At 42.9% G+C, this 21,759-nt stretch overlaps 1 protein-coding gene across 1 annotated transcript in view; it reads left to right on the top strand.

Moving 5' to 3' along the window:
- The window catches only part of LOC126474576 (protein embryonic gonad-like), a 170,923-nt gene that overhangs the window by 83,374 nt on the left and 65,790 nt on the right, over positions 1-21,759 (top strand). Inside the window, exon 2 of the mRNA XM_050102051.1 lies at positions 19,730-19,807. Coding sequence (XP_049958008.1) covers positions 19,730-19,807 — 78 coding nt within the window. The remainder of the gene's footprint in view (positions 1-19,729; positions 19,808-21,759) is intronic.

The following is a 21,759-nucleotide window of genomic DNA, read 5'->3' on the forward strand; positions in this document are numbered from 1 at the left end:
ACCACTGGAGGCGGCCTGCACGATGTTGGGGCGTGAGCGGAAGACGGCCTAACGGTGTGCGGGACCGTAGCCCAGCTTCTTGGAGACGGTTGCGAATGGTCCTCGCCGATACCCCAGGAGCAACAGTGTCCCTAATTTGCTGGGAAGTGGCGGTGCGGTCTCCTACGGCACTGCGTAGGATCCTACGGTCTTGGCGTGCATCCGTGCGTCGCTGCGGTCCGGTCCCAGGTCGACGGGCACGTGCACCTTCCGCCGACCACTGGCGACAACATCGATGTACTGTGGAGACCTCACGCCCCACGTGTTGAGCAATTCGGCGGTACGTCCACCCGGCCTCCCGCATGCCCACTATACGCCCTCGCTCAAAGTCCGTCAACTGCACATACGGTTCACGTCCACGCTGTCGCGGCATGCTACCAGTGTTGAAGACTGCGATGGAGCTCCGTATGCCATGGCAAACTGGCTGACACTGACGGCGGCGGTGCACAAATGCTGCGCAGCTAGCGCCATTCGACGGCCAACACCGCGGTTCCTGGTGTGTCCGCTGTGCCGTGCGCGTGATCATTGCTTGTACAGCCATCGCGCAGTGTCCGGAGCAAGTATGGTGGGTCTGACACACCGGCGTCAATGTGTTCTTTTTTCCATTTCCAGGAGTGTATTTACAGTGTGACAGCGAAACTTCGCCAGCATCCAGCATGTGCTATTCAACTGTTGCTTGCAACAAAGTTGACTAAAAGATGTGGCTTCGGCCTACTATGCTCAGAGAAGTATATTTTTTTATTTACGTGTATTAAGGTCGATATAAGGGCAAATATTTTAATCAGACTGGCGACAACATGAGAGCACAATGTAAAACAAATAAATGAATGAATTACTGCTAGAACAAGCTTAAAGTGATCTGATGTCTTATTTCTACTCGTATATTAACGTATAATACAGCTCATAAACTGAATGTATTCAGCCTCTGTTCTCGTCTTGTCTAAACTGTTTATCGTTCATATTTCATCTCTATACATGTCTACACTCCAGGTAAATATCATCAGAAAAGATTCCTTACACTTATTCTCTTTCTATGTTAACAAATTTCTCTATTTCAGAAACGTTTTTCTTGCCTGTCTACTTTGGCTTTCATCAGTTATTTCGCTGCCCGAATACCAAATCTCATCTACCACTTTAAGTGTTTTGTACCTAATCTAATTCCCTCAGCATCACCTGATTAAATTTGACAAGAATCTATTATCCTTGTTGTGCATTTTTATGTTCATGTTATATATACTTCAAGGCGCAGTCCATTTCGTTCAACTGTTCTTCCAAGTTTTTTGCTGTCGGTGATAAAATTACAGTGTCATCGGAAAACCTCAGAGTTTTTATTTCTTCTCCCTAAACTTAAATCTTACTTTGATGTTTCTTTGTTTTCCTTCACTGCTACTTAGTGTATTTGCGTGGTACTTGTTATTCAGGCACAAAACAACATTTAGTGCAATTTTGGTGTTATAATTTCGAACAGTAATAAAGTTTGTGTATATACGCTTCATTTGCTTCAAACGAATTGTCGTATGGATTAATTTTACTCCTGGGGATTGTTACATACTGACCATTGTCTGATTTAGAGTTCAGCTCGTTTCTTTGGTAGAAGCACTTGATTACTAACACGTAACAACAAACATATAATCACCGAAAGGCGGCATTGTGCCGTAGGGTCTTCTTTTTTTATTTTACGGATAAAACAATCTAGACCAAGTTTCTATTTAAATTTTATTACCGGTGTCAAACGACTATTGCCATCTTCAGATCTGAAACTTTTGTTACGACAAGCGTTAGTTAGTTTGCATTGTTGAAAATTATAACCTTGCAGGCGATAGAAAAATTCGTGCTGTACGTTAATTTCATACCTGAAGATGCCTAATTCGGTCGAAACTCGCAATATAAGTTACATAAAACGTGTTCTAGACTGTTTGTTATGATAAACAATATCTAATGCCTTTCACCTGCCACTGCGCACTTGAGACCCTGTAACCATCTGAAGCATTACTATATGTTTCTCAAAAGATGGGCCTTATTTGCAGCTAGACATATGATTCCAACGTAATCAACGCTTAACACCGTCAAGTCGTTCCGGAGTTGAAATTGTGCAGATGGAAGGAGGACACAAAAGCACAACTTCAGCAACCAGACGTCGGACTCGAGGCCATCAAAGACTGTTCTCATACCGAAGAAAAATGAATGTGTACAAATAGCAGTAAGTCTGTGCCTAGAACAGCACTGCGGTAATCTATGCCAACTTTGGATTACTGATCTACCTTTTAAGACGTGCATACTTCTGTATCATCTATTATGTTTGGAAACCTGCTTCTACAATTTACAAAACGGAAGAGAAATACACAGAGGATTTTCGAGCGTGTAAAGCGGAGATACATCTTGTTAAATGATTTTAGGGCCTCCGCTTATTAATTTAAAAATGCAAAATTCTCATCGCAACTGAAAAAAACAGAAAATGTGTGAAATTTTACTACAGTCCTCTTGTTTTTTATTGTCGCCAACGTGCGGAACAAAATAGTGAGTGCTTTCAAAAGTATAAGATTTAAATAAGGTATACTTGCATGTTGACAAGCAACTACGTCTGTTCCCATCTCCGCAGATCAATAATGGATTAAAAGCAGAGTATCCTAGCATATGTTACACGGGCCTTTGCTTGACGACAAGAATCAGTGTTAAATTTGAGGAAGATTACAGAAAATTAGTGTCGAAAAGAAACGTAAGTACACGTAAATAGTCCATTTAAAGTACTCAACAGTAATGATGATCTCTAGTGTTGCAGAAACATTATATTTCCTATTAGTGAAGGTACCCCGTAGACAACACGAATGAAGCTGATTATGTGCTTCTTATGAAATAGATCTTGCTGTTTTCGTTAGGCATTTGAATGTAAGTGATTGCTTAATGCTACTCGAAACAACCATGTGCAAATTTGTGGATTGCACACGATTTTTATTGGTACACGAGAATATGGTAAGTAGAGGACAATGAAGCAAGCAGTTAATAACAGTAAACATTGGTCCGAAATGCAGTGGTTTCCCCGGTACTGCCACATTTCCTACCTAACCTTCTTGCTGGCCGTATGTATCTTCATTTCGTGCAACACAAGCTGATCGACAATATGGATGATGTTTCTTATGCTGAAAGGATGTGAAGGCAGTGCAACGTGACCCATTCATGAGGGTGTTCAATAATAAGTAGTACGAATCTCCGATAAGGGGTGTATCCGGTCGTGGCTCGCCAATTCCATGCCTCCATGGTCCGCCGACCTGAACCCAGTGGATTTTTTGTGTAGGGATATTTAAAATGTTCGGTGTATTCCAATACTGTTTATACCGTCGATGAACCCCGACAACGCATTGTGGATGGTTGTCAAGGCTTTCGGGACACGCCTGAGATTTTCGAGCGTGTCCAGTATCGATGAGGAGCCGTGCTGAAGGCTGCCTTCACTTTAATGGTGAGCATGTGAAACACTTGTTGTAATTTGTTTGTCATAAAGTAATTATGTGCCATTAGGATCCTCGAAAAGGGATAGGCTTGCTAACTCTGGGCTTAAAGTTCTCTTTAGCTAGTTAGAATGAGCAAACAGACCCCTTTCGTCATGAACCTCTTTCTCTCCATCTCCTCCTCTTCCCTTTCCCTGTCTTTTTCCTCCTTCCCTCTCTTTTCTCATCTCGTCCTACCCCTCTCTCTGTCCATCTACTCCTCTTTCCTCTTTCCTTCCTCTTTCCGTGTCCTAATCCCCCCCCCCCCCCTCCGTCTGTCCGCCTCTTCACCGCTCATATCAGTGTCCATGTACTCTTCTCCCCTCTTTGTTATCCGTCTCCTCTTCCTCCCTTCTCTCTCCACGTTATCACGCTCATCCCAATAAGAGGTTGGTGGTTCTTTCCCCACAGTAATTCTTTCAAGACCGTGACAAATACGTGTGCCAAATTTGGTTGAAATTGTTCCAGGGGTTTAGGATTAACTTTTTACTCGTGGCTTTGATCGCGTACGCACATACCAAATATATTTTACATTTATCTGGCATATTTCACACGTATTTGTACACATATTCCATCTGTATCTCACGCGAATTTTGCCCTGCAGTTTAATTTCCACACAGATCAATATTTATGACGCAGATAAATATTTATGAACTATGTGCTGTACTATGACATAATTTGGCAGGTGGTATAATTAAATAATGTCCAAAAAATGTGTCGCGAATACAGTTGGTCGTAAAGAAGTAATGAATTAAAACGTCATGCTTCGTGCGGCAGTTTTACTGCATGAACAGCAGGAATATAGTTAGCGATAACCTGTTTTTTTTTCATCATTTTGTAGGGCTTTTCAGCTAGAAAAGTGTCTTGAAGGTTTGAAATTACGCGTAAAGTTTGTCGCAAGTTACTAAGTGCTCTCATTCTCAAATACAGGATGACAAGTATGGGTATTCATGGGCTACACTACTTTTTACAAGTCCGTATCCCATTTCGTAGGTAGATGGTTCTTATCCCCATAGCTATTATTTCCAGAGGGCAAGTGATGCGTGTACCAAGTTGGTTGAAATCGGTTCAGCGATTTAGGAGGAGATAAGCAACATATATACATACACTATGTGATAAAAAGTATCCGGACAACCCCAAAAACATACGTTTTTCGTATTAGGTGCATTGTGCTGTCACCTACTGTCAGGTACTCCATGTCAGCGACCTCAGTAGTCATTAGACATAGTGAGAGTGCAGAATGGGGCTCTCCGCGGAACTCACGGACTTCGAACGTGGTCTGTACGCGAGATTTCCACACTCTTATACATCCCTAGGTCCACTGTTTCCGATGTGACAGTGAAGTGGAAACGTGAGGGGACATGTTCAGCACAAAAGCGTACAGGCCGACCTCGTCTGTTGACTGACAGAGACACCCGACAGTTGAAGAGGGTCGTAATGTGTAATAGTCATACATCTATTCAGACCATCACACAGGAACTCCAAACTGCATCAGGATGCACTGCAAGTACTATGACATTTAGGCGGGAAGTGAGAAAACTTGCATTTCATGGTCGAGCGGCTGGGCGAATTCCCGTTGAGCGTCATCTGCCAGCTAGTGTAGTGGCAACAGTTAAATTCGGAGACGGTGGTGTTATAGTGTGGTCGTGTTTTCATGGAGGGAGTTTGCACCCCTTGTTGTTTTCGTGGAACTATCACAGCAGATGCCTACATTTTTGTTTTAAGCACCATTTTGCTTCCCATTGGTGAAGACCAATTCGGGGGTGGCGATTGCATCTTTCAACACGATCGAGCGCCTGTTCATAATGCACGGCCTGTGGCGGAGCGGTTACACGACAATAACATCCCTGTAATGGACTGGGCTGCACAGAGTCCTGATATAATTCCTATAGAACACCTTTGGGATGTTTTTGAACGCCGACTTCGTGCCAGACCTTACCGACCGACACCGGTACCCCTGCTCAGTGCAGCACTCCGTGAAGAATGGGCTGCCTTCCCCCAAGAAACCTTCCAGCACCTGACTGAACGTATGCCTACGGGAATGGAAGCTGTCATCAAGGCTAAGGGTGGGCCAGCACCATACTGAATTCCAGCATTACCGATGGAGGGCGCCACGAACTTGTAAGTCATTTTCAGCCAGGTGTCCGGATGCTTTTGATCGCATAGTGTACACACATATATACGTACATCATTCTTTTATAATATTTATGGATGACTTGTGTGATTCTACACCACAATACTCTAAGTATTTCAGGGTCACATACTATACTGCTTTTGTGTTTATGAGTGTTACGTTTTATTGTTGCTTGGGTATCAGTCCCGCATTTGTCCCTGTTACAACTCTGTTGCTTTCGAATCTGTGGTTTTTATTTTCGTTACTTCTATCCATCATTGTGAAGTACGAAATTTAACGTATATGTTTGGCTGTGGGTAACGGTTCGGGTCGTTGCCAGCTTACAATCTTTCGGGTGTCTATTGTTCTTTGGTGAACTATAAAAAAATTATTTTCAAAATGATTTTGTTTCAGTAATGTCAAATTTACGTCGATCGTAGAAGGAGATGACCTATTTAACATGACGTATTTATGCAGCCTGCTGACCGTGTAATAATTTGGAGCTAATAAGAGCAGTTTGTAAATCAGAGTTTCCTTGGCGTACTGACCATATCGGAATGGGAAAATGGAGGTCCATAAGGAGGAGAAAACATTTTCAGACTTTTATAATGTAAAGTGTGACATACAAAGGATTTTTAGCTAATGGCTGGAAAACTAGAGGAGGTCCATACGTTCGGTATGCATTTTAAACACTGGCTACAACAAAGAACAGAATTACAATTTGGCGGCGTAGATATCTGAAATAAACGGCTTACACGTATTTAAGTAGTTAAGTTACGTCTTGACATGTAGGTATTTCCCTCAGCTTATTCTCAGAAAGTTCATGGCAGTGATTGAAATATAATTTTGTGGATGCAAATGGTTCAAATGGCTTTGAGCACTATGGGACATAACATCTGAGGTCATCAGTCCCCTAGAACTTAGAACTACTTAAACCTAACTAACCTAAGGACATCACACACGTCCATGCCCGAGGCAGGATTCGAACCTGCGACCGTAGCAGTCGCGCGGTTCCGGACTGAAGCACCTAGAACCGCTCGGCCACCACGGCCGGCGATCAACTCTATAGTGTCCTGGATTCACAGCTTGTCATCTGCAGAAAGGCGGGACTGACATCCTACAATTTAAACGCGAAAAGAAAGGACGAGATCCAAAAGATGAATACATCATTTTGTGTATAGTCACTACTGGAGCTCCGCATTAACTCCTGTTCTTTGTGCACCAGCGGAAGTAACGTCATATGATTCTCAGGGTAGTGTCGGACCTCGAACCCCAATGCCGCCGCATAGTGTTCGATTAAGACAGTACGCTGTAGAGCAGCAGTGCTCATGAAATATTAATCCGAACGAGCGATATGGTTACACAACGTTCTCATGATACCTCAATGCCGACCGACAAATTGATATTAATGCATTCAACCTACCCGCATTTAAATAAATCCGCCCCGCTCGGAATTCAACACAGAGATTCATTACGGTTAGATAAGGCTGTATCGTAATTTTGCTACCATGTCTGTTGAAATATTATTAAGAGTTCAGTTCCACGTGACTCATGGTGCATACAATGCAGACCGTACCGTCTGCTGCAGGTTGTTTAAAACATCGTTTCTCATTGCTTGATAATCTTTCTTCTGCTCTCAAGAATACCATGCAACAGCATCTTTATTACTGTGGTGAAACGTAGGCGGCCCGAGGCATCATAACAATGCCACTGCTTTGATATCCGCGTCAAAGAAAACGAAAATTAATGAGGAATTTTATATGACTACAGGTTCCTCTATGCCTCTCTGAATGTCATTCCAGTAGCAGTAGAAGGATTGGTTATTTACAGAACGCAACTTCATTGTCTAGAGGATCATTAACTCCTTTTGCAAGCTATTAACGGGCATCATAAGATTCAGCGGAAACTAATATGGCTTTTGTACTTCGTTACAGTATATAGTAGACTGTCGCTGGAAAACAGTGACAAAGTGCATTAGTTTCATAGGCCTTCCAAGGAAGCTACGGGATGTTCAACCAGTACAGAAAAGACTGTTGGATTTCACAGTATTTGATGTTAACATTAACAGTTACGATGGCAGTGACTCAGTCTCTCTCGTTAAATGTTCTACTTCACCTTCCTGTGGAAACTAGCACACTAGGACCAACGACATCATCATGAGCGACGTTTTTGCATGGTAGCAATAGCAATTTTTCCTATATTAGCTTACTCTATTAGCTAAGACCTTTTGAACGCCTTTTACAGGGTTTCAGCTGGAAGGACCTACATACGAACGTCTTATAGCTATCAGTGAGAGAGTATGGTGAAGTTTAAATGAGGAAACAAGCAAAAATGACGTTAGAAGATACGGGGTATTATAAAACATGTTAATTGCCTGTCAGTGGTACTGCTTCCTTTTACATGAAATCTCAGTGTCATTTTTTTCTACCTCATGTCAGTTTCACCATATATATTATTTTTTATAGTCGGCAAAACAACTTTCATGGACATCATAATGCTGATGTACGCTCTTGTTCAAGAATTACAGCATAACTTCTACAAGATTTACAGTACACATCTTTTTCTGAATAGATTTACCGTTGCTTTTACGTGATTGTTCTTTGTGTCAAATGTAATGTTGTTCTCAATCCCATTACACTAAAAATTTAAACACGGATATTTCATATTGCTGTTTAAATGACATGTGTATTTCGGACACTCTTCTGACTTATCATTTCTCCAGAGATGACATTTGATTATGAAGAGACATGGTAGTACATTAAATAAACAATAATTATCAGTAGCACGAGCAGTCTTGAGGGAACCATCAGTTACTGGTTCCATAAGCTTTTTACTCATGAAGTGCATAGGAAAATGATGCAGAAGAGAACTACAAATTCTAAAGAGGAAATGTAACTTGAAAAGTAATAAAGTCGCTCACACAGCTTGAATGATCCGTTCGACTAAATAATTATATGTTTAAAATCTTGTTACTGAATGGCCGTTAAAGTGAGAATACACCGGGTGCCCAACGTAAAGTTTATCAATTGTAAATGAACACAGGATGGGAAATTTTATCAAACATTTATGCACAAAGATGTCAGCATTACGCCCTGTGGCCAATATTCGAAACTATTATCAACCGAATCTCCGAGTCTACTGTGGTATACGTAATTGAAATATGTGCATTTAACAACATTAAAGCTCCTATAAAATAGAATATTGCAACCATAGAAAACTTGTCAATATTTATAGAGAAATATTTCTCTGAAACGGGCGGGTTGTACATGAAACGAAGGTGTCTACGCTTCGATGCGGAATAAGGTTATGCGGGGTTTGTAATACAATTAATGTAAAACCAACCTAATCGCAGCTGATACAGTACGTTTTAGATATGACGGAACGTCCAGACTACCTGAAGCAAACACTCAGCACGTATTTCAAATCTTTGGTAATATTGCTTAGAGAGAAAATAGTTTTTGAATAACGTAGCTCTCCGATCTTGGAAAGGTGGTGACATCACAACTGAGAGAATGGCCTTCCGCGCCAACTAAAAGCTAAGCAGTACCATACGCATACACATGTGTGAGGGAATTGTAGTGTTGAGACAACAAATCACGGAGTGGCGCCCTCGAGTCCTCCACGGTCACAGACAATGGGATACAGCATCACGCTGGGCTCGTCCTTCTCCGCGCTTATTCGTACTTGTGCAACGCCGTTGCTCCTGCTGTGGAGCTGATATATTGTGCGGTTCGCGTTTCAACAGAGTCCACACGCCGAGTGGGTACTATTACGGCGCTCTTTCCTCACGGTCACTCCTGTCCTGCATACACTTGCTGGCTGCAGGTGGTGGAGTGAAAGTCGTGACCGGAAAATTCATTTGATGTACGGACTTTACGTTTATTTATATGCAATTTTGCTCGACATCGCCATTATTTTCACGTAACAGACCTGACCCGTGTCTTTGTGAAACTGCGACGGCAGCAGTCACCGTGGATGTATTGCATGGATCACCATTTTTTTTCGCATCCATCGACAATGTATAATATTTAGTACTGATGCACGAGTGAGTCTTGTCCCGATTTTCTGTTACTGTCTGTGCATCATGTTTATATCACCTACTGTGTGAACATTAGGAACAACTATGATAGTATTCGACAATTTAACTCTGCTCCATCAGCTCTTGCAGCAAATGACTTTGGGTCTCTGGATCAAGCAAAGATGCGCTGTTTCCCCTATAAGCAATAGCTGCCAAACGACTTGTAGTAGGAACTAGAAACCTTGTAACCCATAAAGCTTCACGTAACTGCTCATAAGGAGTATCCATTCGAATCTTTGTAACGGGATGTATAACACCTAAGAACACAAAGTGAGATTATCCATTCCGTCAGTTGTTCATACATCATTTCGGAGCTATGTTGCAGAAAGACACAGAGATCGATAGAACCTACGCAAAATACCGTTGACCCACTGTTTCGTCTGTCAGAAACAAGATATCGGTTTCACTTTCCCAAAATCGACATATACCAATCATGGATGGGAAAAATATTGGGATTTAAATGAGAATTATCAGGCATTACTAGCAAAACTATCTTAGTAGCGTAAATGGCCTCCAAATTGTTTTTACTGCTGATATAGGTTGTTAAAATACAGAATATGTAGAGCTGTGGAATCATACGAAGGAGTTTACAAATGATAAGTATGTTTAATCAGAATGTGAAACAAAAAAAAAGTGTGTGACAACTTGGAATAAATTGGACTGATGTAGAAGCAGAGAAAGACATTTCCCAAAACACATAATATTTTATTCTAGGAAATAAAATATTATTTACCGTGGAAGGTACGAATCTGTATGGCTGAATGCCTCAATGTATTTGCACTAAAATTTACTGAATCGGGAAAATAGTCGTTTTCTTAAGGATGCCTCGACATTACGTCAAGTTGTGAAGATATTGTGCACAGACTGTTCGTGGCAGGGACTATAAAGAATGTGCCATGCTTAATAACGAAAACTGATATACTTTAAAGTATACGATAGTAAAACAAAGATGTTCCATTAAAAATGAATCTGCAAGCAAGATGTTTGCGAAATAATTGCGATTGCGTAGTTAATAACTGCCAAGAAACATTGTCCTAATTGGCATAAATTTATTTGAAATGCAAACGTGTTGATTAAGTTTTTATCTAACTGGGCTCCAGTTACGATTCATGTTCATTACGTTACATGGTACAGTTTACTGTACTCAAGCGTTTGTTAAAAGAGGTGTTCCATGTGTCATGCCATGTGTCTCGTCCTCGCATTTTCCCTCTCGCTGTCCGCCTCCGTAGCGTAGCGGTAGCATTACCGCCTACCACGCAGGGGGCTTGGGTTCGATTCCCGGCAGGGGACTGGGTATTGTGTTTCCTTCATCATCACTTTCATCATCATTGAGTCCCAAGTCGCCGAGGCGGGGTCACCTAAAAAGGACTTGCAATACGTCGGCCGAACAACCCCGAATGAGGTCTCCCGGCCAACAATGCCATACCATCATTTCATGTCATTTCCGTCTCGCTTCTTCAGTACGGTACGAATTATTTCAGACCCCATCCTCCCTCCCCACGGACCATCTCATAAATCTTGCTCTAGATGTTCAACAGTATCACTGCACTGCACTTAACTTAAGGTAATCCTAGACAGAAGAATATAGAAAGTCTAGGACAAGTGATCTTGAAAACCGAGGCGCTGACCCTGCTCGGCATATCCATCCATCTACGCTGCCGGAAAGGAAATGGAAAGACAAAAAAATAATTAACGTAGGGTAATGAAATTTGAGGGATTACATTTGTCTAGGTAACATATTTATGTGATTAACATTGGAAGATGACAGGTTAGTGTAAGCACAATGCATGCCATTGCAAATGTAAAATGCTTGTACATTAATAACTGGTTTCCCCGCCAGAATGCAGAATGCAAACATGCAGACAGATATGCATTTTGTTGTGTAGGTACCAGATGTTAGTTTGTGGGATAGAGTTCAATGTCTGTTGCAATTGCACGGCCATTACTGGGACGGTTAATGCTGGTCGCCGGTGACACTGGAGCTGGACGACGACGTCGCATATGTGCTCCATTGGAGACAGATTTGGTGATCGAGCAGGCCCAGGCAACTTTTAGAGCATATTTTTCTTACAACAGCGGTATGTGGGCGAGCTTTATCCTCTTGGAAAAACCCCCTCAAATTCTGTGCATGAATGGCAGCACAACAGATCGAATCACCAGACCGTTGTATAAACTCGCAGCCACGGATCGTGGGGCAGTGCCAGAGTGCTTCTGCTGTCATACTAAATCGCACCCGAGTCAGTAAGTCGAGTTGTAGATCCAGTATATATCGCTCTTAGACAGATTGGTTGCAGGCCCTCAACTGGCCTCCTACTAGCCAACACACGGCCACCACTGGCACCGAGACAGGAACAGCTTTCATTAAAAAAACCAACAAACCTCCAAACTGCCCACCAATGAGATGGTTTGGAGTTACTAAAACGCACGCTTAAGGACGTTAGACCCGGAGATGTCCTTGAAGTAACCGATTTGTAACAGTCCGTTATGTCACTGTGGTGCCAACAGCTGAGCTGCTTTTCAAATTGCTGCTGCAATTGCAGTACTCTGCGCTAGAATCATACGCCATACAGACGATGGTTTTCCCTCTCGCTAGTGCCGTGTGTTCGTCCGGAGCCCGGTATGCTTGCGACTGCAGATTCTCGTGATCACCGCTGCCAGCGATCATATACAGTGACTACATTCCTGCCTTGTCTTTCTGCAAAATCTTAGGAGGAACATTAAGCTTCTCGTTGTCCTGTTATACGCCCTTGTTCTAACTAATTGAGGTGCCGATAATGACGTCTTTGTCGCCTTAAAAGCATTCTTGACTAACGTCAACTCACCACGTTCAATCTCAAAAGTAACTAACGCTGTTGACCATTACGGCTTGTATTTGAAGCAAACCTGATTTGGACTCTCACAGTGGCGCGACAAGCGCCACTCTTCTGTGACTGACGCGAAATCTGAATAGACATCATCTTTCACATGCAGAAACACGCCTACCAACTTCCTTATGTCATGCCGGCCGATGTGGCTGAGCGGTTCTAGGCGCTTCAGTCTGGAACCGAGAGACCGCTACGGTTCCAGGTTCTAATCCTGCCTCGGGCATGGATGTGTGTGATGTCCTTAGGTTAGTTAGCTTAAGTAGTTCTAAGTTCGAGAGACTCAACCCGAAGAGGACTGTAAGATAACACAGCCGAAGTACTCTCGATTCTTACTGATTCTAATTTCGATAAATCAAATGTCCTGATAAATCTGGCAGTTTGACAAGATCTTGGAGGAAACCTCTATAAATCTAAGAAATGACATGTTTTTTTGGTACACTCTGGAAGTCGACGCTATTTTCATGACAGACCACCGCGTAAACACTCTATAGCACGATTCAAAAGTAACTGTGCACACTTCGTGGGTGTAACCTACGGATTGAAATAAGACTAAAATGTTAAATAGCCGGTCACTGTAGCCGAGCGGTTCTAGGCGCTTCAGTACGGTACCGCGCTGCTGCTACGGTCGCAGGTTCGAATCCTGCCTCGGGCATGGATGTGTGTGATGTCCTTAGGTTAGTTAGGTTTAAGTAGTTCTACGTTCTCGGGGACTGATGACCTCAGATGTTAAGTCCCATAGTGCTTACAGCCATTTGAACCATTTGAACCTTATGTCATTAACCCCTTCTTGGTGAAGCAATTTTTTTTCCGCCAGTGTGTTATAATTTTGGCACATTAGAAGTCGTCTTACATTAGCAGAAGAATGTGTCGGTGCTCCAAATCATGGTTGTACTACAATCTTCAGCCATGGGTAAGAACGAAATCAGAGCTCAGTTGAACCTTGGTTTAGTCAGAAAGTTTACATTGCACATGCAAACGTTTGCACTATGGTACAGCGGAAGCTCGTACCCAGACATTTGCACAGGCCGTTCACGAACCCATTTTACCTGGGACTTTTTCCTTGTATTACGGTATAATTTCACTCGTGTCGGATTTCGCTATTAGTTATGATGCACCCTACGTAAGAATTCGTCAGCTGTTGCAGCTACAGTAATTAAAAATACTGTCTGTTGTCTAACATTTCCGGCGCCAGTGCGCTCTACTCGACAGCGCTGCAGTTGCAGAACTCGGCCGGCCGCTCGGACGCCCTCGTTAACATACCCGTCTCGGCGGAGCTCATGTCGAAACAAATTGAAGACGAGAACACGTATTCCTACGAGCGCAGTCCGGGTCGTTTGTAGCGAGCGATCGCGTCCGCTGTTTACCACGTCGGCGGACAGATCTTCGTCACTGATCAATCTAATGAGGCGGGGGACTCGCCTCTCACCGCACAATGGAGCAGCGGCCGTGGCGTACGCTGCTGCTCCCAGCATTTACATACCGGGCCGATCGCGCGTGCGCGCCGATCTACCTGTCGCATCGCCAGTTCTTTGACCACCGCCATTCTTTTGTCACTGTGCCTGTGACCAATTATGTCTTTAAAGTTGCAGCTTCTCAAATGAACGCAACTGGCAACTCGGATGCGCGCCTCAGATCCCAGAACATTTAGTGACGTATTTTTCTTTTTCATGTGTGTCCGAGCTGCATCTGCGAAGGGTCGACTTGGCTATTAAACGACGTGGCATGCTTAATTCAAGTGGCGTGAGTCTGCACTTCCTATTGTCACCCGTAAACTGCTTTCAAGAAATCTTGCGCGCATGAAGCGAACTGTGTTTCACAATAATGGTTTTTCCTGTATCAGGATTGCATTGCGTGATGGCGGAGTACAATATACAACGAACAACGAGTGTATGTGTGTGATCATAGCTCTCTCTAACATAATGCTGTTCCTGCAGTTGTCTCAATTACGGCAGTCTTGTGCGCCACACATGTAGTGTACACGTGTTAACGTTCAACACAGACATTGAGAGTATTATGAGGTGTGCACAGTGATTTGTTTACAATATGTGTGCTGTTTGCAATTCAACAACACATATATCGACCTGGAAAACTATATGGTTCAAATGGCTCTGAGCACTATGGGATTTAACTTCTGAGGTCATCAGTCCCCTACAACTTAGAACTAGTTAAATCTAACTAGCCCAAGGACATCACACACATCCATACCCGAGGCAGGATTCGAACCCACGACCTAAGCGGTCGCGTGGTTCCAGACTGTAGCGCCTAGAACGGCGTGGCCACCCCAGCCGGCAAACTATATGGACCACAACAAAACAAATCATCACCTACTGGATCTTACATAAGTGAATACCAATGTTTCAAATTACATCTAAATAAATGCATGCACTTTAGCGTGTTTTTAGTAATGAAACAATTGATAAAGTAGCACTAAATCTTAAAATGTTCTTTTGCAGTGCAGGAGCAGACAAATGCTACTGATCAAGAGATTCGTGTAACTGAAAATATTAACCACCTGAAGAAGGGCATGTTAGCCCGAAACCTGTTATGGCACTGAAATAAAACATTTTAAAAATATTTGTGACTGCTTGTGTCCTTCACGAGCGATCATTAACGGTCCCATGTTTCACAATATTAAGCATGGATAAAATGACAATAAATGAATGGTTGCGATATAGACTTCACTGAATAAGGGAATAACGAAGGTTATTTATGTCTATCAACGAATACTTACAACAGTAAAAAAAAAAAAAAAAAACGCATCATTAAAATGAAGAGACTATTGCCACGAAATCGAAACTGCGTACAGCCGATCCAAAATATTGTAAACGTACTGTTGTTCGTATTTAAACCACTAGGAAGCTGCAGCGTCTGTGAAATGTGACTTGCCGCTACCAACCCATGTGACAACTTTCCCCGGTCCCCATAACGTCTGTATGGCTTTTACTACTCTGAAAACTGCTCTTCTACTCCCACGAAGAGATCTGGGCCAAGAAATGTTCAAGCACCACTCATAAGAACCTGTTGGCGTTTCCTCCATCGGAACAGTTCGTCACGACATTTTACGACTGTGTATCTATTACGGACTCGGTTGATGCACGAACACAGATACGGATACGGATAACGCGGAGAGCTCTTGCGGGCAAGCGTAGTGTGCCTCACAGTGAGTGAGCAACAACAGAGCATATAAGGGAAACGGGGACCCTGAGGACGCGGCGCGAGGCCGAACCGGCTGCGGCGGCTGCGGCGGCGGCGGCGGCGATGGCATCGGCGATGCCACGCGCCATCCCGGTAATTTGCACGGTCGTTGCGGCGGGCCGCGCGTCGCCCGCAAACGTTACAAATTGAGACGTCCCACTTAGGCGTCCCGGATGTGCGCCGCTCCTAGCCGTCTCCTTCCCCAATTTCCTTCGTGTCCGAAGATACGTGAAACTGATTGTTTTTTAATGAAAAGACGAGCATTGGTAGATCACTGGATAATCCATAAAATTTCGAACATGCAGCGGTGCGAATTCTTTCCTTTCTACCAACATTTGCCGGTCGATGTGGCCGAGCGGTTCTAGGCGCTTCAGTCCAGAACCGCGCTGGCCGCCCGGGGTGGCCGAGCGGTTCTAGGCGCTACAGTCTGGAACCGCGCGACTGCTGATCACAGGTTCGAATCCTGCCTCGGGCATGGATGTGTGTGATGTCCTTAGGTTAGTTAGGTTTAAGTAGTTCTAAGTTCTAGGGGACTGATGACCTCAGAAGTTAAGTCCCATAGTGCTCAGAGCTGTTTGAACCATATTTTTGAACCGCGCTGCTGCAACGGTCGCAGGTTCGAATCCTGCCTCGGGCATGGATGTGTGTGATGCCCTTAGGTTAGTTAGGTTTAAGTAGTTCTAAGTTTTAGGGAACTGATGACCTCAGATGTTAAGTGGTGTTATACATTACGCCGTGAAGAGGTGAAAATATTTTCTGGACGTCTACATAGAAAAGCAATTACTATTTTATGGGATAGTCATAAGTTCTAGAAAGCAGTGCCACACAGCGAATCCCGTGAAACTTGGTCACCCTAATATTTCATAAACGATTAGAAACATCAGAACAAGGGTGCGAGCAAGTGACAACTGAAAGACTATTACAGTTTGATGGTGCTCTCTCCCTGACATCTCCGTCGCATTTGCTTTAGCGAATGATGTGATGGGCCATGACTTGAGATGGGTATTTCCTCTAGTTGTATCCACCTCCCAAGTTAGAAGAAATCTGAAGTGATAGCGACGTTGTAATTGGCCACGCAGTGGAATAGATCCTGTCAAAGTATTTTTTTGAAAGGAAGACAATAAACCATGTGCAAAGCATATAAGTTCCTGGAGCATCGAGCGAAGAAAGAATGTTCAGTTTTCATGGCCCTCGGGTAACTTGCACTTGAATTGGTTCTGTAACATTTCTACCCCAATTGTAATCAATCGTTTAAAGCCATTTTTTCCACTTGAGGTAAAAGCTCACTTTTTTACAGTGTTTGCTTTTGGTAAAGGAACTCTTGAAGAAACACAGTTTTATCGGTTTTCGGTGAAGTTTTACTAACGCCAGTAAGTTATTAATTTTACTGTCTTAATAACACATGCTAATATTAGTGTAGGTGATTGTCATGTGCAGTACAGCTGATATTTTGGTACAGATTGTTCGAGTCCTGGTCCGGCATTCAGATTTAATCTGCGGTGAAGTGCACTATAACATCAGCATACACACGGTTGCAAGGTGAAAATCATTATGCAGTGCTAGTGTAGTTCCAGTAGACACAATCTGTTTTCTGGCTATCGCTGGCAGCAAACAGCATGCAGCGAATATAGGTCGGTGTCATCCGACTATGGCGGATTTTCTCTTCTGTCGGCAACATAACTGCGAAGAGAATTCTAACAGTGGAGGAAGTGTGCCATTTCCACAAGCTTTTCATTCTAAACATTGACTAACGTTGCATTATTCCACATCTATAGACTGATAGACGTAATTGTATTAAAAATGTAGAAAAATTACATCTAATTCATTGTCTCAAAAGGTAAGAAAGCAGTAAATCTCACCGTCCAGGCGATAGCGACGCGGACTTGTTTGTTCAGCCCTTTTCGCGGGCCCTGCTGTTATCGCGTCGGACTTTTCTTTGCTTTTTGTACGTCCGACGCCGCTATTTTCCCATCGAATCTTTTTATATTACTCTGCAATGTCGATGTTTGCATTTTACGTGTTCTCATGTCTCGCAGACGATGGAAACGGGCCTGTTTGATGGCATCGTAGAATATACCGGTACACCAGGTACCATGCTACAAACTTTTGCTAACAATTTACTGTAATATTATGATATTTACTTCTAAGCAGAAAGAAAAACTCTTCAAGCAAATAGAATGGATCTACCGATCGTGTTTGTAGCCATAAAACTTGGAAAGGCGGAAATCAGAGCTTTCCAGAGGGGCAAAGTTATGATCCTAAAATAACATGCCACAGAAACAATTTGCGTGTTGAGTACTATTCATAACCTATTGCCGCGTATAATGAAAGCAAAAAGCTATTACTAAGTAAGTAACCCTCCACTGATATTCGACTATATAACGATACAATAGGCGGCGTTGAGAGAGGTGATCAGTAAGTTTCTTATTATGAGACCACGCGGAAACAGCAAAAGATATATTACAATAAAGTATTTCGGCATCTTATTGGCTGTCCCCATTCGCTGAATTTATCATATTCCAAAACAGTTCTAACAACACGAAGAAAATATTTTTGGAATTTATATTGGAAGTAATTGAAGTGATTATCGAGAAAAAAGTAGATGAATTACCTTGAGGTGTATAAGCAGACTGAAGTACAAGTCTCAAAGAGAGGCACTTCATATCCAATATGCCTGCGAATCCGATAAAAAAAAGGTACCTCGTAGAAGACGTGTTGTGTGCGGTTACAGAAGAAACGCTAGTGGTGAAAAAAATACGAGCACCTGCTGCGAATATTGCAACACGGGCTAGTTTACGGAGCCTTACTTCAAGCTTTACCACACTCAGAAATTTTTTTAATAGTTTTCTCCTTTTGTTACAACATTGAACACGATTTACGCATTTTCTGATTGATGCAAGTTAAATGTCAATTAAAACTCACTTCTAAATTCAGTTCATGATTTACTCGTTAAATTGTTTAACAATGTCCCCTGTCATACAATGAAGGCTTTCACGACCGGATGCTTCAGCTGCCGAGAATTCTCCCGGGTTGTGCGGCCGTGGTCCATGGAACTCTTCTATCCTTGACGTTTCGACCAAAGCTACGCTGGGCATCTTTAACTGAAATGAAGCTATGAAACTCAGCGATATATGAACAGTGGCGCTACAGAATCGATGAGAAGATATCGTCATTGACGTACTATGATGGATAGTTATATTTTATCCTTGACAAGGTTTATCTCTGCTATCACGTGAAATCCAGACCACGCCCACTTTCCACGGTATTTGGGCCGTTCTTCGACGACCGACTCTTCAGTTGGCAAGACTCAGAACAACCAGGAGCACCTCCGAAAATGTCCAATGTAGCTTTGGACAATGTAGCCTTGGACGAAACGTCAGGGACAGAAGAGTTCCATGGACCACGGCCATACAACTCGAAAGAATTCTCGGCAACTATCCCCTGTGATTTTTGACAGAAAAATCGGAAAATCGCACACGGATGGAGGATTAATCATACATGCAGATGGTCATGAGTCACAAGTTCACATCCTGAACCATTTGTTAGTTATTATGAGTGTTTATATTATGTGAGACCACGTGTATAACGCAGTATCTCATATGTATAAAAGTACTCTTGTAAATGATATGTTTTCTTGTAAACAACATATGTAAATATATTTGTGTATCTGGAGAATTAGTATGAATTGTTTAGAAAAGAAGGAGAAGTGCGACGTGTAATGAAGCATAATCTAAATTTCTTCTTTCGTAAAGAAAATGCATGTATTATTATAGGAAAATAATGTGCAGCAACCAGTTACTTATGATGTAGCTAATATTCTTTGATTCCAAAAAGGAAGCTAAAGGCTGTGTACAGTGAAATAAATTTCAGAGAATGGCTTGCCATGTAACTAATGTACTGTGTCTGACGTTTAACCCCGCTTGCGCCTCTGACAAGTGTCCTGCCTGCGCTGTTGCAGATGAACCAGCAGTGCAAGGTGTGCGGCGAGCCCGCCGCGGGCTTCCACTTCGGCGCCTTCACCTGCGAGGGCTGCAAGGTGAGCTCCACTAGCAAGCTGCACTGCAGTCGCAGCGACGCACTCTGGGTTTGGACATAGATAAGGGAACACTGACCACGGAAAGGAGTTCATTAGTCATCTCAGCCTCCTGTTTTCAGCAGCTCCCTCCGGTCTGTACTGAATTCAAATTGACTACACTTGAACACAACAGGAAATTCCTGGGTGCAATACTTGTTCCCGTTTCTTAGTCAGGAGCAGTCTTGATGCTACAAAATGACCTCATGGCAAACCTTGTATATTATCTATGTAGTGTCTAGGAATCCTGCGAACTCGGTTCTCTAGACAATCAATCAAACAACTCGGATTAATGAGTTTTATTACAATAAGATAACTACAATGCTTAACTATGGCAATTACAGAGATGTGTTGCAAGTGAGGGGCGACATACGAAATAATCATATGAAGATGGTATCTGTTCATGCGGACATGTGCTGGATACACACTCCTTGCCCGAACTCGGTAAGATTGTCTGCCGCTAGTAATGACTGTAATGGGCATGGACACTACCAATGTAGTGTGTGGACATTAATTTGGATATGTAGGTCTCACGGGGAGCGTGCAAGGGATAAATTCCTGCAGGCGCAGTATCCTCTGTGCCCTCGGTGGCTAGGGTGGACAGAGCGTCTGCCATGTAAGCAGGAGATCCCGGGTTCGAGTCCCGGTCGGGGCACACATTTTCAACTGTCCCCGTTGATGTATATCAACGCCTGTCGACAGCTTGGGGTCTTGATTTAATTATCATTTCATACGAAATAATCAGTCTTTGCAGTGACTGCTGATCTCTAACTGACAAAAGTATTTCTTGAACGGATAACTTCGACGCTGCTATCCAAGTTGCTAATCTTTAAGTTGCTATTGAACTGAGCCGTCAACAGTCGGTCGCGGTGCTTATGTCCTCTTCACATAGCGGCCGCTGCTGTCGCGTTGTCGTCCTGGAAGGAGGTCCGGTCAGCTTTCTATTGCCTGACTTCTCACAGCCGTCTCTTCTCTTTCGTTCCCGATTGGCGTGCCGGCGCTTGTCTTTAGGCCGTAACAGTGTAAGCCTAACTGTGTAGGAGAGCAACATACAGTTATTTACTACTAAAATGTCGAACATTTGTCCCTACTAAGAAGACAACAATTCTTCAACATTTTGTTACTGCGTCATTAGGAGCGTAAATTCCAAATGTTCAAATGTGTGTCAATTCCTAAGGGACAAAACTGCTTAGGTCATCGGTCCCTAAACTTACACACTACTTAAACTAACCTATGCTAACACACACACACCCGTGCCCGAGGGAGGAAGCGAACCTCCGGCGGGAGGGGTAAATAAATTTCGTCCCAGTCAGCCACTTCTTGCTTTAAAAAAAAAAAAAAAAAAAAAAAAAAAAAAAAAAAAAAAAAAAAGGTTCTTAACAAGCAGTGATGTGCAAACAAAGGACGATCTGTGACTCTTCATGGAAACTATGCCACTGGCTTTTCTTACGATGTACCGAAAGGAATACCTGCAAAGTATCAACGCTAGGTGCAGAGACCCTCAAGATTAACAAATATAACGCATTGCACGTAAATAGGCAGAAAGATCCACTATTATACGACTACACGATTTCAGAACAATCACTGGAACTAATGATATTAAGGAGTATGCATATGGAGCGATTTAAAATGGAACGACTACATAAAACTAACTGGAGGAAAGGCAAATATCAAACTGAGATTCATTGGCTGAATCATTACGCACAAAGAAGGTAGCTGACAAAACTAGTTCAACCGATAGTTTAGTATTGCTCATCAGTCTCTGATTTTACCAGATAAAAGTGACAGAGAAAGTGCTGAATTTCCCGAAAAAAGGCAGCATGTTTTGTCAAAGATTTATTTACTAAGTGCGAAGGTGTCGTGGAGATGCTCATACAGCTCCATTGGCAGACGCTACAAGAGATGCGTTGTGCGTC

The sequence above is a fragment of the Schistocerca serialis genome, chromosome 4, assembly GCF_023864345.2.
Source record: "Schistocerca serialis cubense isolate TAMUIC-IGC-003099 chromosome 4, iqSchSeri2.2, whole genome shotgun sequence".
Classification (NCBI taxonomy): Eukaryota; Metazoa; Arthropoda; class Insecta; order Orthoptera; family Acrididae; genus Schistocerca; species Schistocerca serialis.